The sequence below is a fragment of the Chanodichthys erythropterus genome, chromosome 3, assembly GCF_024489055.1.
Source record: "Chanodichthys erythropterus isolate Z2021 chromosome 3, ASM2448905v1, whole genome shotgun sequence".
Classification (NCBI taxonomy): Eukaryota; Metazoa; Chordata; class Actinopteri; order Cypriniformes; family Xenocyprididae; genus Chanodichthys; species Chanodichthys erythropterus.
The window spans coordinates 36,602,035-36,616,005 of record NC_090223.1 but is presented as its reverse complement, the minus strand read 5'-3'; the positions used below and the strand labels follow the sequence as shown (position 1 = coordinate 36,616,005).

The 13,971-nt window shown below is 39.4% G+C and overlaps 1 protein-coding gene across 3 annotated transcripts; it reads right to left on the bottom strand.

Moving 5' to 3' along the window:
* Window positions 1-1,987: 1,987 nt before the first annotated feature.
* scaf1 (SR-related CTD-associated factor 1) lies at window positions 1,988-13,742 on the bottom strand. Of its 3 annotated transcripts, none has more exons than XM_067382010.1 (11): window positions 13,568-13,742; window positions 13,132-13,394; window positions 12,987-13,037; window positions 12,719-12,841; window positions 12,509-12,585; window positions 9,274-9,374; window positions 5,484-9,188; window positions 5,296-5,378; window positions 4,165-4,473; window positions 3,552-3,680; window positions 1,988-3,448 (listed from the first exon to the last, which is right to left on the bottom strand). In XM_067382010.1, exons 3-11 carry the CDS (start codon window positions 13,035-13,037, stop codon window positions 3,290-3,292), a joined length of 4,737 nt encoding a protein of 1,578 aa, XP_067238111.1. In that variant the 5' UTR covers window positions 13,132-13,394; window positions 13,568-13,742; the 3' UTR covers window positions 1,988-3,289. The 3 variants fall into 3 exon arrangements, with proteins under 3 accessions (XP_067238111.1, XP_067238112.1, XP_067238109.1); XM_067382011.1 differs by lacking the exon at window positions 13,132-13,394 and having other exon boundaries at window positions 5,484-6,740; window positions 6,837-9,188; XM_067382008.1 differs by lacking the exon at window positions 13,132-13,394.
* Between the last annotated feature and the right edge of the window lie 229 nt (window positions 13,743-13,971).

Below are 13,971 nucleotides of genomic sequence, written 5' to 3'. Positions count from 1 at the left end.
GTGTTATAAGTTTTAACCATAAATGCTCATCTTGAACTAGCTCTCTTCTTCTTCTTCTCTATTTGAATTCCAGCAGTGTAGACACTGCTAAGTGTATTACTGCCCTCCACAGGTCAAAGTTTGAACTAAATTCTCATATATAATATGCTAGTGCAAGTATATAACAATTAGTTCAAACTTTGACCTGAGGAGGGCAGTAATACACTTAGCAGTTCAAGATGAGCATTTATTGTTAAAACTTATACAATTGTTTTTAGTTTTTTTTTTTTTTTTTTTTTTTTATCGTTTCTAGATAAGACCTTTATTCCTCGTCTGGTATCGTGTTGAAGCTGCACTGAAACTGTCATTTTAACCTTCAACCATTTGGGCTCCACTGAAGTCCACTATGGAGAAAAATCCTGGAATTTTTTTCTTAAAAAACCTTAAAGGGATAGTTCACCCAGAAATGAAAATTCTATCATCATTTACTCACCCTCAAGTTGTTCCAAACCTGTATGAATGTCTTTCTTCTGCTGAACACAAAGGAAGATATTTTGAAGTAAGTTTGTAACCCGGCTGCTTTGGGGCACCATTGACTTCCATAGTAGGGGGAAAAAAATACAATGGAAGTCAATGGTGCCCCAGAACTGTTCAGTTTCCCACCATCTTCAAAATATCTTCTTTTGTGTTCAACAGAACAAAGAAATGTATACAGGTTTGGAACAATTTGAGGGTGAATAAATGATGACAGAATTTTCATTTTTGGGTGAACTATCCCTTTAATTTCTTTTCAACTGAAGAAAGAAAGACATGGGGGTGAGTAAATTATCAGGAAAATTTTATTTGAAAGTGAACTAATCCTTTAAGGTTGGGGAATGCCAAATACTATTAAGGGGATATTATAAGACTGGATGAAAATTTAATAGGCTACGTACCTGGAATATATAGTGAGAAAAAAGAATATGATTTAAATCTTCAAATATTAGTTTTATTTTAAAATTTTATTTTAAAACATATAAGTATTTTATCCCCATATGATGGGGATATAAAATGTTCTGCATAACAGGAATGCAGAAATTAATTTTAAAATTTAGTTTGAAATCAGTAAACTTGGTACAAGTCCAAATTAAACGCACTAATTCAACACTAATGTTTATGAAGGATGTGGGAACATAAAATTTGGATTCCACCACAAAATAACACAATAAATGTACACCATGAATATGAAACAGGATTACAAATACAGGAGTTTATCTTGCATTGATAAGGTCTCTGCCCATATAATGATGTGCTAAGATGAGTGTATATACCCGTTTGACCTAACTCTTATAGAGGTCTGTGTAAAGCCAGCTCCAGATCATCATGAGGGTGAACATTAGCTGCAATATACACTTTATATGCAAAAAAGAAATAAGTGAATTAGTAACTAGCACTTAAGTACTTAATTTCCACTACTCTCTGAACTGTATTTTAATATTATTAGGCAATGTAATAATTATATTGCATATTTAAAGGACTAAACATTTAACATAGTTCTTAATCAAAAAAGAAACAACGTAAAACGTATCCAAACTTAACCCATCCCAGTTATTTCAATACAATTTATATCGTAAAACTTGGTAAGGTACAGTGCTCTGCATAAATGAGCACACCCCCTTTGAAAAGTAACATTTTAAACAATATCTCAATGAACACAAAAGCATTTTCAGAAATGATGACAAGACTAAGTTTATTATAACATCTGTTTAACTTATAACATGAAAGTAAGGTTAATAATATAACTTAGAGAACACATTTTTCAGTTTTACTCAAATTAGGGTGATGCAAAAATGAGAACTTGTCAACATTTTGGAAATTGTTTTTGTGTTCATTGAGATATTGTTTAAAATGTTACTTTTTAAAGGGGGTGTACTCATTTACACTGAGCACTGTATCGTCTAACTTCAATTCAGCACTACCTTTACCTTACACTACCTTACAGTCTTTGTTTTGTCCTCCTTAGCTGATTTCAAAGAAGTTTTTACCCTCAAGCTATGAATATTTGAAAGGATTCACTGTCATTGTCATAGAGTGATTAGGGGGACTAAATCACAAAAACTAACTACACTAACAACAATTGAAAAATCTGTTTAAACATGCACATTTGTCTAATGAATAATGATGGAAACTGAAATGTCTGTACTACACAAGGTTTTAGTCTATAACTTAAAGTATCGGGGAACTTTTTAGAAATCATATCTGACATAAGAGTATAAACCGGACATAAACTGGAGGAAACAGACAAGCCACTCAAGATGTCAAAGAAATGAAAGACATTTAAAATTGTTGGTTAGAGTAAGAAAAGAACCAGACGTCCTCATTTGGAAGTAAGGGCACAAATTTATCGCTCATGTGACCTTCAAAATCACTACAGGTTTCTTCAGTACAAATAAAATCCAAAACACATGCATTTATCTCAACCATTCATATACACACTGTAGTACCTCTTCCAATGACTGTCTTCTGCCAACTCAATTATATTACGTGAAACTTTGACAGGGGAAAATAAAATCTCTAGGAAAGTGATGACATTGTCAGAATACGTTTAAATTTCAGTTGACTGCAATTGAAGTAAAAAAACCGAAACAAAAACAAACATTATCATTCTGTTCCATCTATATACACATTCACTTTTCTATGAGAGACAGAACCATGGTACATATCCTCCATTCCAGAGCGATCTCAAATCTTGAAAGAGTGTCAGGTGTCTAAGTAGCACCTGAATGCTCTTTGACACAGTGGGAAAAAAACAGGTTGCACACGCAATCGTAGCAATAAAAGAAAATTCAAAGGGGTAAATATAATATTCTTTTCTCAATTCTGCCATTCATTCTTTCACACTCAAAACCTCAATAGTAATAAATGTGTAGGCTAGCTGACTATTTAAAATGTGCACTCTTCTCAGAAAGGGAGAGAGGAAGAAAGAACACATATGTAGTGTACTTATATGTACAGGTTGATTATTATGTGTAAGAGAGTGTTGGCGCGCCATCTTTATCTCTCTATCTCGATGGTATACTTTAGAACGCTTTAAGTATACTTTATGTCTTACCACATTTCTATATTCATACATATTTATAGCAAGACAAGAAAGAGAGACGTGAAGGGGGGAGGAGTACTCAAGTGTACATGATGTCAACACAGAAGGGGAACAGAACATTATAACAAACGACTGTCACTCAATAGCCATGGTGGGCCCAAACACGTGCAGGGGAGGAGATTTTGCAAACTTGTTTGACCAGATGGAGAGAAATAAACAGTCTTTGTCCAATCAGGTTGAGGAATGCATTGAGGCAGACTCCCTGTCCTCTTTTTCCTCCTCGTCCATCTTGCGGCCGTGCTTTCTAAAATACTTGTACCTCTGGACATAAAGCTTGACCAGGTTATTCACTTTAACTGGGTTGATCTCACCTGTTCGGCTGTGACAAATCTGTGAGGTAAAAACAGAATTAGTTATAAATACACTCTGTCTGGATATTTATTAGAAGCACATTATGTACTACAAATCAGGGTTATCCTAAAGCTATATTCACCTTGTGCACAGCTTTCCTTAAGATATCCTTGTATTCATCCTTGTTGATGTCTTTGCGCTGGTAGTATGGCTTGATGGCCAATTTGACTTCCTCTACTGCCCTCTCCTGGGTGTGCAGCTTCTTCAGATACTAAGCAAAAGTAAGTGATTTAGAATGGAATTGTTACAGATAGGGTTGCAAGACTTGGACAAATAAAACCATATTACTTAAATATTTTGATTGCAGCATGATAAACATTTAACTTCTCATATTGCTGTTCTGATTTCCAGGGAAAGAAAACAAAAATGCATAAAAAAAACAAAAAAAAACAACAACAACAACACTGAAACAGGAAGCAAGAAAACTACAAATTATTAGGCAATATCTGCTGTCTTTAAATTAATAAATCTAATCTAATAAACCTAATTGTCTTTAAATTTAAATTAATTATCTTTGCATTCACATTAAACCTGGTTGATGTCAAATTCAGAGCTCAAACTGTTAAATAAATGTACAATTTACTTCTTAGATTTAATAATCCCACAAAGTCATGCTAGATTTTTTCCCCGAATTAATTGTGCAACCCTAATTATAGGAAATATATAAACATACAGAAAGGAAGGAGTGTTGATACCTTGTCAGGGTCTTTACTTTCACTGTCCCAGCCCGTTTCACTGCCCCCTGTTGGCCCTGCCATTCCCGCTGGCAACGGAGGTGGCGGAGTCTGAGCACAGCCTCCTCCCATTGAGAGTCCAGGGTGCAAGTGTGAAGGAGGAGTTTTGGTGCAGCCAACCAATGGAACAGAGCTGTGTAGAATAAACTGTGCAGGAGTGGGTCCTGGGGGTGGAGCATGTGATGGAGGAGGAGGAACTTGAGATGATATAGATGAGGATGATGAAGGAGGGTGTGTCTGTGACTGGTTCTGATTGGCCTGAGAAAGAATCTGTGTAAAATGAAAAAAAAAAATAATAATTTCATTACACTATCAAGTTAAAGTTTGGTAATTAATTGAACTTCACAATTAACAAGACTTTAGGAATTTGTTAGAACATTGTACATTCAGAAGGAAAAACCCACATAACGACAACATTATATATAGTAATAAAGGCCCAGTCACGTTAAGCCGGGGACACAAACTTAACAAATAGCTGAAATATTCTAAGACTGAACTGAACACACTTACAGACTGTTTCCTTCGACTGGAGCAGATTTGAATCTTTGACAGTCAGAGAAGAGCACAAACGTTTGTGACTGAGTCAGACTGCTACATAACACACTGAACGAATGGTGAGTCATGACGGGCATATATCACGAGATCTTGTACCAAAAATATGGTACCACATGGATCTTGTACCACATGGATGTAAAAAAAACAGCTGGCACTATTCATCTGCAGTTCCATTTGTACAGAAAAAACCTTCTGAAAAGGCCTTCTGAAGCAAAGCAATGCGTTTTTATAAGAAAAATATCCATATTTAAAACTTTATAAATTCAAATAACTAGCTTCTGGCGGACGACCGTACGCATATTGCATAAAACGCATTGCTTTGCTTCTAAAGGCCTTTATTAACCCACTGGAGCCATATGGATTACTTTGCTTATGGATTGATGCATTTTTTTTTTGTTGTTCAATATGCGGCCCCCCATTCACAAACCTTGGAGGACTAAGGATATTTTTTAAAATATCTCAGATTGGCAAGCTGTGACATATCAACCTTCCTCTAATGTGCAAATTTGTATCATGAGACTATTTCATAGAATTTACCTGACTTGTGGCCTGGATAAACTCCTGTGCTTTGGCTCTGCTGGCTATATTGGCCTCCTCCATTTTGAAGAGGAGAGCTGTCACTGAAAAGGGATTTAACAGTAGGACATTATGACTTCTAATCAGACTAAAAATTCAAAATGCATGTCAACAGGGAATTACTTAAAAATCATGCATTAAACACTCACATGCTAAAACACCTCCAGCAGTGCAGTCCACTCCAGTTTGTAGACTCCAGGGTAAAGGCGGAGCTGAGGGGGGTGGGGGAGGAGGTGGCGGTGGCTTGTTTACTGAAGATGAGGACACTGAAGAAGAAGAGGAGGAAGAAGGGTCATTTGCCAGAGGAGCATTGGAATGAGAGATGGAGGCCGAAACCAAAGCTGCTGAAGTGGAGCATGGTGGTGATGCCTTCTGATCATCTGATAGGAGAGCTTTAGCACTGGAAGTGGACTGGGATATGGTATCGCCCCTGATCTGTGATGATAGCAGACTGGGAGGGCTGGCAGGGGACTTTGAAGGTGTGAGAGATGAGGCTTTGGACTGACCAGGGCCCTCCTCCAAAAGAAATGAAGGCTCTGGTGTCTTGCAGCTACTATCAACAGTTTGAGAGTCTGGGGATGACTCTCTAGTATCTCGAGACGGAGGCAAAGATAATGGGGGTGTGTGGGGTGGTGACGAGGATGGAGGAAGAATACTTGCTGATGAGGAAGTGGAGGATGATGAAGAGGACGAGGGAGTAGGACCAGGAAGAGCTGAAGGAGGACTGGATGGCTTGGATCCAACCCCGAGCAACGGCTGCATTTCTGTTGATACCCCTTCCCAACCACCACCAACTGTGCTACAATTATTATTAGTGCCTTTAGAATCACTTCCATCCACAGTTAGCCCTTTCTCTCTGGGCTTCTTTCCAGGCCTCCTTCTACGTTTTGCTGCCAGTGAGGAAGTAGGGGAAGAGGCAGATGAGGATGTGGATGTAGCAGAGCTTGGCTTGGCTTTCTTCAACTTCAGTCCACTTGGATTTGTTGATGACGGAGGCCCGAGAATGTTGCGTTGCTTCCCAGTTTTGCTTGGGTCTTTGCCTCTACCTGGAAGAGCCAGTGTCTCTGAGCAGGGCTTAAGAAACGGTGACCGACTCTCATTGTCCCGGCGGAACACCACAGCAATAGACCCACCAACAACTGAGGGCCCTGAAGCTCCACTTACAACACCAGCAGGTCCAAGAAGGTCAAGGCCCAACTTCCCAGAGTTCCCAGTGGTGCTGCTAACACCCTCACGAACCAAGACAGACACTTTTGACTGGAGCTTACCCTTTCTGCTACTGCCACTGAGCTTTTTGGACCTGCCAGAACGCCCGGCATCCTTCTTCCCTACTTTTTCCTTGCCGGTTTTCCTTCCTCGTTTAGTAGTGGATGAGAATGCTGTGGGCTGAAGGGAGGTGGTGTTGCCTGAGGATGCAGAAAGAGGTGGTGAGAGAGATGACAAAAGGTTTTTACTTTTAGCTTTTGGTCTATGAGAAGAGGAGGAGGTGGATTCAGACTGACCAACTGTCTTGCCAGGTCTGGATTTCTTCTTCAGATGATGTCGGCTAGTTTTAGGTGCTCCAGATTTAATTTTGGGACTGGGTAGAGGGGGCTCAGGAGGAGGAGGAAGTAGTGGTGAGTCCTCTAGTGAAGGGTAGTCTGAATCCAGTGCTTCCCCATCCAAAGAGAGCATGTCTACCTCAGGACGGTCAGAGAGATGATCCGATTCGTATCCATGATAACGAGGAGATGTTATGGAGGAGGGTCGGGACCTACTCCTGTGCTCCTCGTCCTTTCTCTCATCATCATCTGACCGTCTCCTTCGTTTTTTCTTCCTCTTATGATGTTTGTCAGAGCTCTGGGATCGGCTGTGGGAGCGCCGTTGGCTACAAGGCGGAGAAGTTGGGACTGTGGTGGTCGTTGTAGTGGTGGTAACAGTGATGGTACGTTTGATCGCGAAAAGATCAGAGCCATTGAGATCCTGAATTGACGGGGGTACAACAGGCCTGCTATCTCTTCTCCTGTCCCTGTCTCGATCTCTAATCATTTCTTTCTCTCTGTCTCTCCTGTCACTGCTTCCTCTGCCCCCCTTTGTACTGCTTCTCTCTCTGCTGCTTGACCTCCTGTTATCCTCATCTCTATCTCTCCTTCGTCCATCTCTTCTTCTGGAGTCTCTGTCTCGCTCTCTATCCCTGTCGTCTCGCCACCGGTCTTTATCCCTGTCTCTATCCCTGTCTCTTTCATGGTTCCTTTCTCGCTCTCTCTCCCTTTCTTTATCTCGGTCTCTATCTTTGTGGCGGTCCTCCGAGGGGCTGGACCAAGATCTGCGACTGTGTGCATGTCGGGAGGCATTCTGGGAGTGGGAGCGGGAAGAAGGTTCTGGAGTGCTCCTGCGTCTCTTTTTCCTCTTGCGACTATCGCTTCGGCTGCTTCTCCCTCTCTCCCTATCCTTGCTTTTATTCTCTTTTTCACTTCTCTTTTCATGGTCCCTCTCTTTGCTTTCTCTTTTCCCTTCACCTGACTCCTTTCCCTCTTTCCTTTTTTTCCTCTTTTCCTTCTCTCCTCTACCCTCTTTCCGCTTGCGTCTATCCCTATCCTTTGAACTCTTGGAGGATTTGCGACTCCTCCCTTTATCAGTGGATAGAGGTGGAGAATTGGGAAAGGAAGGAGAGGGCAAAGGCAAAACAGGAGCAGGAGGAGGTGATATGGATGCAGAAGAAGGGCATGACCTGAATCTTTCTTTTCGTCTACTCGTCAGTTTTCGTCTCAGATCTCCAACACCCACAGAAGCCACTGGTTCCCTCTCCCATTCTTCATCAGCACGGACAGATACAAACCCATCACCCTCTAAGACCCGTAAGATCCTCTCTGGTTTTGGGACACCCCCTTGAAGGTAAGAGGGACTGCTTGAGGATGGAAGCAACACCTCCCTCCTTCTCTCAATCACTCGTTCTCTTCCTCTTTCATTGGCCCCTACTATCTCTCCTTCTTCTATCTCAGAGTGCTCAGAGTCTGTACCCCGTTCTCTTTGATTTTTTCCCTGTTCCCTCATTCTGTCTTTGATGGATCGCTTGCTGTTGAGTTCTAAAGGTACATTATTGAACATTGAAGATGGAGCATCAATTTCTGTTGAATCTGGAGGCCCCCCCTCTGTGCCAGCAGGCAGCCCCATTTCCAATGCTCTTTCAGCTTTTGCAACATTCCCTTCGCTATTAATGCTGCTTCCTCCCTCATCCACACATCTTTTCTCTTCCTCGGTTTCAGAGGCTGGAGAACCTGTCGGTTCAAAAGGATCATACTTATCAACCTCTTCCTCCTCATCTTCAGTGGACGCCCGGTCTCTCTCCCCCTCACCCTCTGTTGGGTGAAAGGGGTCGTATATGTCATTTTCTAAACTCTCCCTCTGTCCATCATTGCATGGATGTGCGAATGATGAAGATGCATGGAGTGAAGAATTAGAAGAAGAAGGTGGCACAGGCATTGATGATGGCACCAAAGTGGACGACGTGGATGACACAAAGTCTCCAGTTCCTTTGCTGCCTCTGCTGTCTCCTGCATGGCCTCTGTCTTCATCCTCATGGTAGTTTGTACCCATTCCACCAGGAGATGACGATGAGGGGGAGGAAGAAGGGGAAGAGGGAGCAGATGAAGGAGATGATGGTGAGTTGGAGGGTGATGAGGGGAGAGGGCTTTTGGCCATTTCTATGACCCTCTCAGAGATTTTAAGGGAACAGGGCAGTTGCATCTGTCCCGAGGCTTGAATTACACTTGAGCAGCATCCAGGAAAAGAGCCTGGAGGCAAGGAACTGTCTACAGGCACTCTCTTTTTCCTTAAAGATGCTGGAAAGAGAAAATGTCCTTTCAAAAAAGATCCTATAGAAGAAAGAAAATAAAGAAATTAGTTTGATCACACATTACAGTACTATTACAACATCATAAAGTACAGACTTAAACTTACCTGGTTTCTGGTAACCAAGGTTTGGGGTAACAGATGTCAACAAAGCAAGAGATGCACCGTCCTCTACTTTCACCTCTGCTGTTAGCTCCACATCAAAGTCACTAAAGGAGAAACAAAACTATTATACAAAAATTTCCTTCATACAAGGTTTATAGCTTTTGAATTAAATTGTTTAATACAAAACAGGCCCCAATAATAAGTTTTAATGTTAAGTGTCAAAGCAAAGTGCATTTTTTTTAAACATTACGAGTACAACAATTTAGAGCAAATAACATTTTTATAAATTTTTGTAATTTGCAACAATATCTTATAACAGCTATAATACAATGAGAGGAGACTTGAGAGGCAAAAACTGGGGATGGGAATTTTTCAAAAATATTTTATTTTAATATTTTGGCTCATAAAAAACATATTTGATTATTCATTTATTTCAATGACGTTTAACAAGAAGGATGCCATTTTTTAATCATTAACTTTGTCACCATTTCTGAACAAGCTAATGATTAGGCTATATACCCAACAAGCTTAAAATGTATATCCTGATGTTTTTTTAAATGTTTTTTTGTTCAAATCATTGAACAATGTGTAAAAACCAAAATAAAATTGTACAGAACAAAGGAATTTAAGCTTACACAACACAAACGAAAAAACACTTATAAAGCACACAGTGCCAATTATCATACAGAAAAAATAATATCAAATAAGAAAAAATAAGATCAAAATAATAGCGGTAGATGACATTGCGTCATCAAATACAATCAATTTCTTTCCACGCTCCACAAGGAGCTTTTAGTTATAACTAATTTTTATTTTGCATGCTTAGGATTCATCATGGATTCACTGCATTTATGGCCAAAGCAAAAGCAACATTTTGTGAAATTTGAAGAGTATTTTTTGAAAAGTAATTATTAAAGGTCGAATATTTGACTATTTGTGCACACACCTACATAAAACTATCAACAAAGTAGTTTAACAAAGTAAAATGTAGTTTAAAGTAAAAAAAAAAAATATATGACACTCAAATCAACTGAACTGAAGTTCAGAAATGATCAAAAACAAAATCACCTGATCATTCTCCCATGCAATGGAAATAAGCACCAACAATTAAACAATGAAATACAGTGGAACAATTGAATAAATATAATGTTAAGTTTTTGGCTGAATTTTGAAGTATCTGATATCATTTGACACACTGATATAATTTCTCTGAATTCATGATGGGAATTCCAGCTCTTTTTAGGGATACGGATCATTTGGCTCAGCTCAGTAATAAGAGCCGGCTGTTTCAGCACCCAAACGGCTCTTAATTTTTAAATGAAGAGCATTTCATTTTTAGATGATTTGTAATGTTTGGCCTCTGATTAATATGTATCCATGTATTTCACTTAATGTAAAATTAATATAATTACATTGAATAATTTATGTTTGGTAAAAAAATAATAATAATAATAATAAAACCACCCTATTAGGCCAAAAATTGTGTATTGAACAATTTATTTATATTGAACTGTACAAAATAAAACAATTCCAAGCAAATCACAATTAAAACAACATATAACAAATAAGGTTGTTAAAGTACCCTGCTCAATATGACATTTTTACCTCACAAATTTCTATATTCTTTTTATGTTATTAAAATTCATCCAAATGTTACTTCATTTGCGTGTGTTACTATCTTGTTTTCATACTCATCTTGTCCATATATTAAGAATGATCTTTTCGTCACACTGCTCGACCACAAGCACTCGTCTCCATGCAGTGACTGAATGTTATAATATGTGTATATGCGCGCGACGAATTGCACATCAAAATAACATTCAGTTATCATTCATAACTGACATGTGGCTAACATGTGGCTCTCAGAATGGGCACCGACTCTCACCATTCAATTAAAGGAGCCGACTCGTTCGTAAACGACACATCACATACTCTGAATCCTAGCACAGTCAAGCTAAACCCTTCTGTCACAGGATAGTTTAAAGTCTAATGGACCTAATTTTGATCATAACACAATGTGTAATGTGTTGCCTTAAAGATGCAATATGTAATATTTTCTGTCCGTTGGAAGTCTCCAGAGACCTATTCAAAAAAAAGGCGTAGCTTGATGACGGCAAGTTTGAACGCAGAATCTGACATGTGGTCTCCATCTCAACGGCTGGTGCAAAAGAATAGTGATAGGACTCGGGAAGAAATCATGTTCATGGATGCGATTATTAACATTACTGTAGTATGAAGAAAGAGCAGGACCGAGTGTTGTGGAGCTGAACGAGGCCGCCGGAGCGATTGCGCAACACACGCCTCACGAGCAGCTGAACTTTTATTATGACACAGTCGCCGGTGCTGCTTCCGCTTTTCCGGTCATGAGTATGAGGTAACGCAGCTCTGTTTATCATATTAGATACATTTGAGAGTGTTGAAAATGATGTTATAACGTTACTCTGTGCGTTCGTTCGGCGGCTGCTGTGAGACACTGTTACACACTGCAGTAAGATAGATCGATTTTAGATTATCATATTAAATGCTGGATGGCTTGTGCTGATAAATGGCATGCAGTTAATTTTAAAATGTATTGTATGATGGAGAAAATGCTGTATTACTGTTCCTAAAAATTAAGCAGCATCTGATTATGCTATGTTAGCTACTTGACAAAATAGTGTTTTTCTCTGAGGCATGGTAAAACATGGTACTCGCAAAAAATCAAGAAAATTAGATTTAAACAATAAGAATAAACGTGTTGAGCTGTATAACAATAATTCGTTTTCTGTCTATAAATATATCAAAACAGTTGTTCCCTTGTCTATTAAAACATGTAATATATTAAAGCATCTTTGGTGTTTCCATGGTTTCTGTAAATTAAACCGGAAACCGAGGGTAATGTGGGTATGACGCAATTGACAGGCGACTCCTCACACGTCCCGGAGCCTTGGTTAAAACTGCAATTTTCTCACGATTTACAAATAGTTGCAAACATCTGGGATGTTGTAAGTACTCAAGTGAGCAAAATATACAACACTGGCCTAGTGGTTTTTGGACATTTTACTGCAAAATTGCACCTTTAATAGGCCAGCACTCCTTTATAACAATCAACAAGCACATCACTGACACAACACTCACAGAGTTAAGCATTTAAAACAATTATTATTTAAATAGAAAAATAAAGTCAAATTTTGGATAGGACATCAATAGCTACTATCAAGCTCAATTTTGAATTTTATGTGCTTAAGTAAGCACTTACCAGTCTAGGTACTGAGGTTGTGAGCTGAGCTGAGGCACAAGAAATACAGGCTCAGAGGAAGTAACAACAGAAGCCCCCTACAAGAAAGTAAACAGTGAAGAGGTCAACTCAGGTCACAGGTTTCAAACTGGGTAAATTACAGACAAAGCATGTAACAAGACAATCTAATAACTTACAATTATGCAAAGAGCGTAAATGATTTTACTTTACCAGTTCACTAGGCTCATCCTCTGAGGTCTCCCTATTTCCCTGGAAACATCTTAAGCCAACTGTCCTTCTGTCTGCTTTAGAATCCACTTCCTCCTCTTCATCGGGACATTGTTCAGTCTGTGACTACAAGAAGATGAGACTGAAGACATTCAGTGTATTCAGCAGAGAGCTGTGCATGCTAAATCTTCATCTCATCGTCTACAGTATGATCACAGTGAGTGTCCAACACTAACAAGTACAGTTTCATATCGCTTTAAATGACAGTTACCTTGCCTGGCACAACTTCTTTATCCTTTTCAGCCTGTCCATCTGTTCCCATCTACACACAGTAGACAACACACAACACTACTGTTATGAATAACCTAGATCAGCTCTGAGCAATCATAAAGCTGCATCCGTTATGATAATCATACCTGAGGGATGTGATAAAACTACTTGTGCATTTAATCTGTCTTTAACTAGAAGACCACTAAAGAGGAACTTGACCACTGAGGAGAAAGCATGATCTGTGTTGACATTCAACATTCAGCATTGTGCTTGAGTTCTTGACCCAGTGACAGCACTGGTCGTGTGCAGAGGGTGACACTGATTTAAGATGATGCTACAGACGATGCTATCTAGTAACGTTACGTGTGCTCCACTGCAGTGCTTGCCTTCCTATGTCCTCACTTGTTAACTGTCATGAGAAAACACACGGTGAATGCATTTAGTGTTACTAGCTGACTTTCTTATCAAGTCTTCATTCTAAGCAGCCTTCTCGCACTAGCGACAATATTTTATTGCCTACAATTTGTCGTCCACAGGGGTTAGCTGGATGGCTAAGTTAGACAAGCTATAAGAGCTGTTTACCTTCAAAGTGCAGAGATGAGCCGGCTGCTGAATCCCAAAGCTAAAGACCCGCTGAAACCATCCACGGTGTTTTTGTTCACTTTAAAACGACATGCAGAAGCACGGAACATTTTTCTTTTAAGAACACAATAAGAGGCCCATCCCATCCGATTCCGCCATTTTGCTTCCCCTTCTGTGAAACTGCCGGCATGGGCTTATGGGAAATGATGTTTTTCATCAAAGGACATTACTTCTGTTATGTCTCTGTGATGAAGGCGAAATATTCTACAACATGGTAAATTTAGAAATTAATTTAGGGTCAAAGGATTACAGTACATTAACATTTATTGTCATGTAGGCATGCATGGTCCATTTTTGCTGGGCTGATATATGGTGATAGTTTACACACACTTTTCAAAAACCTT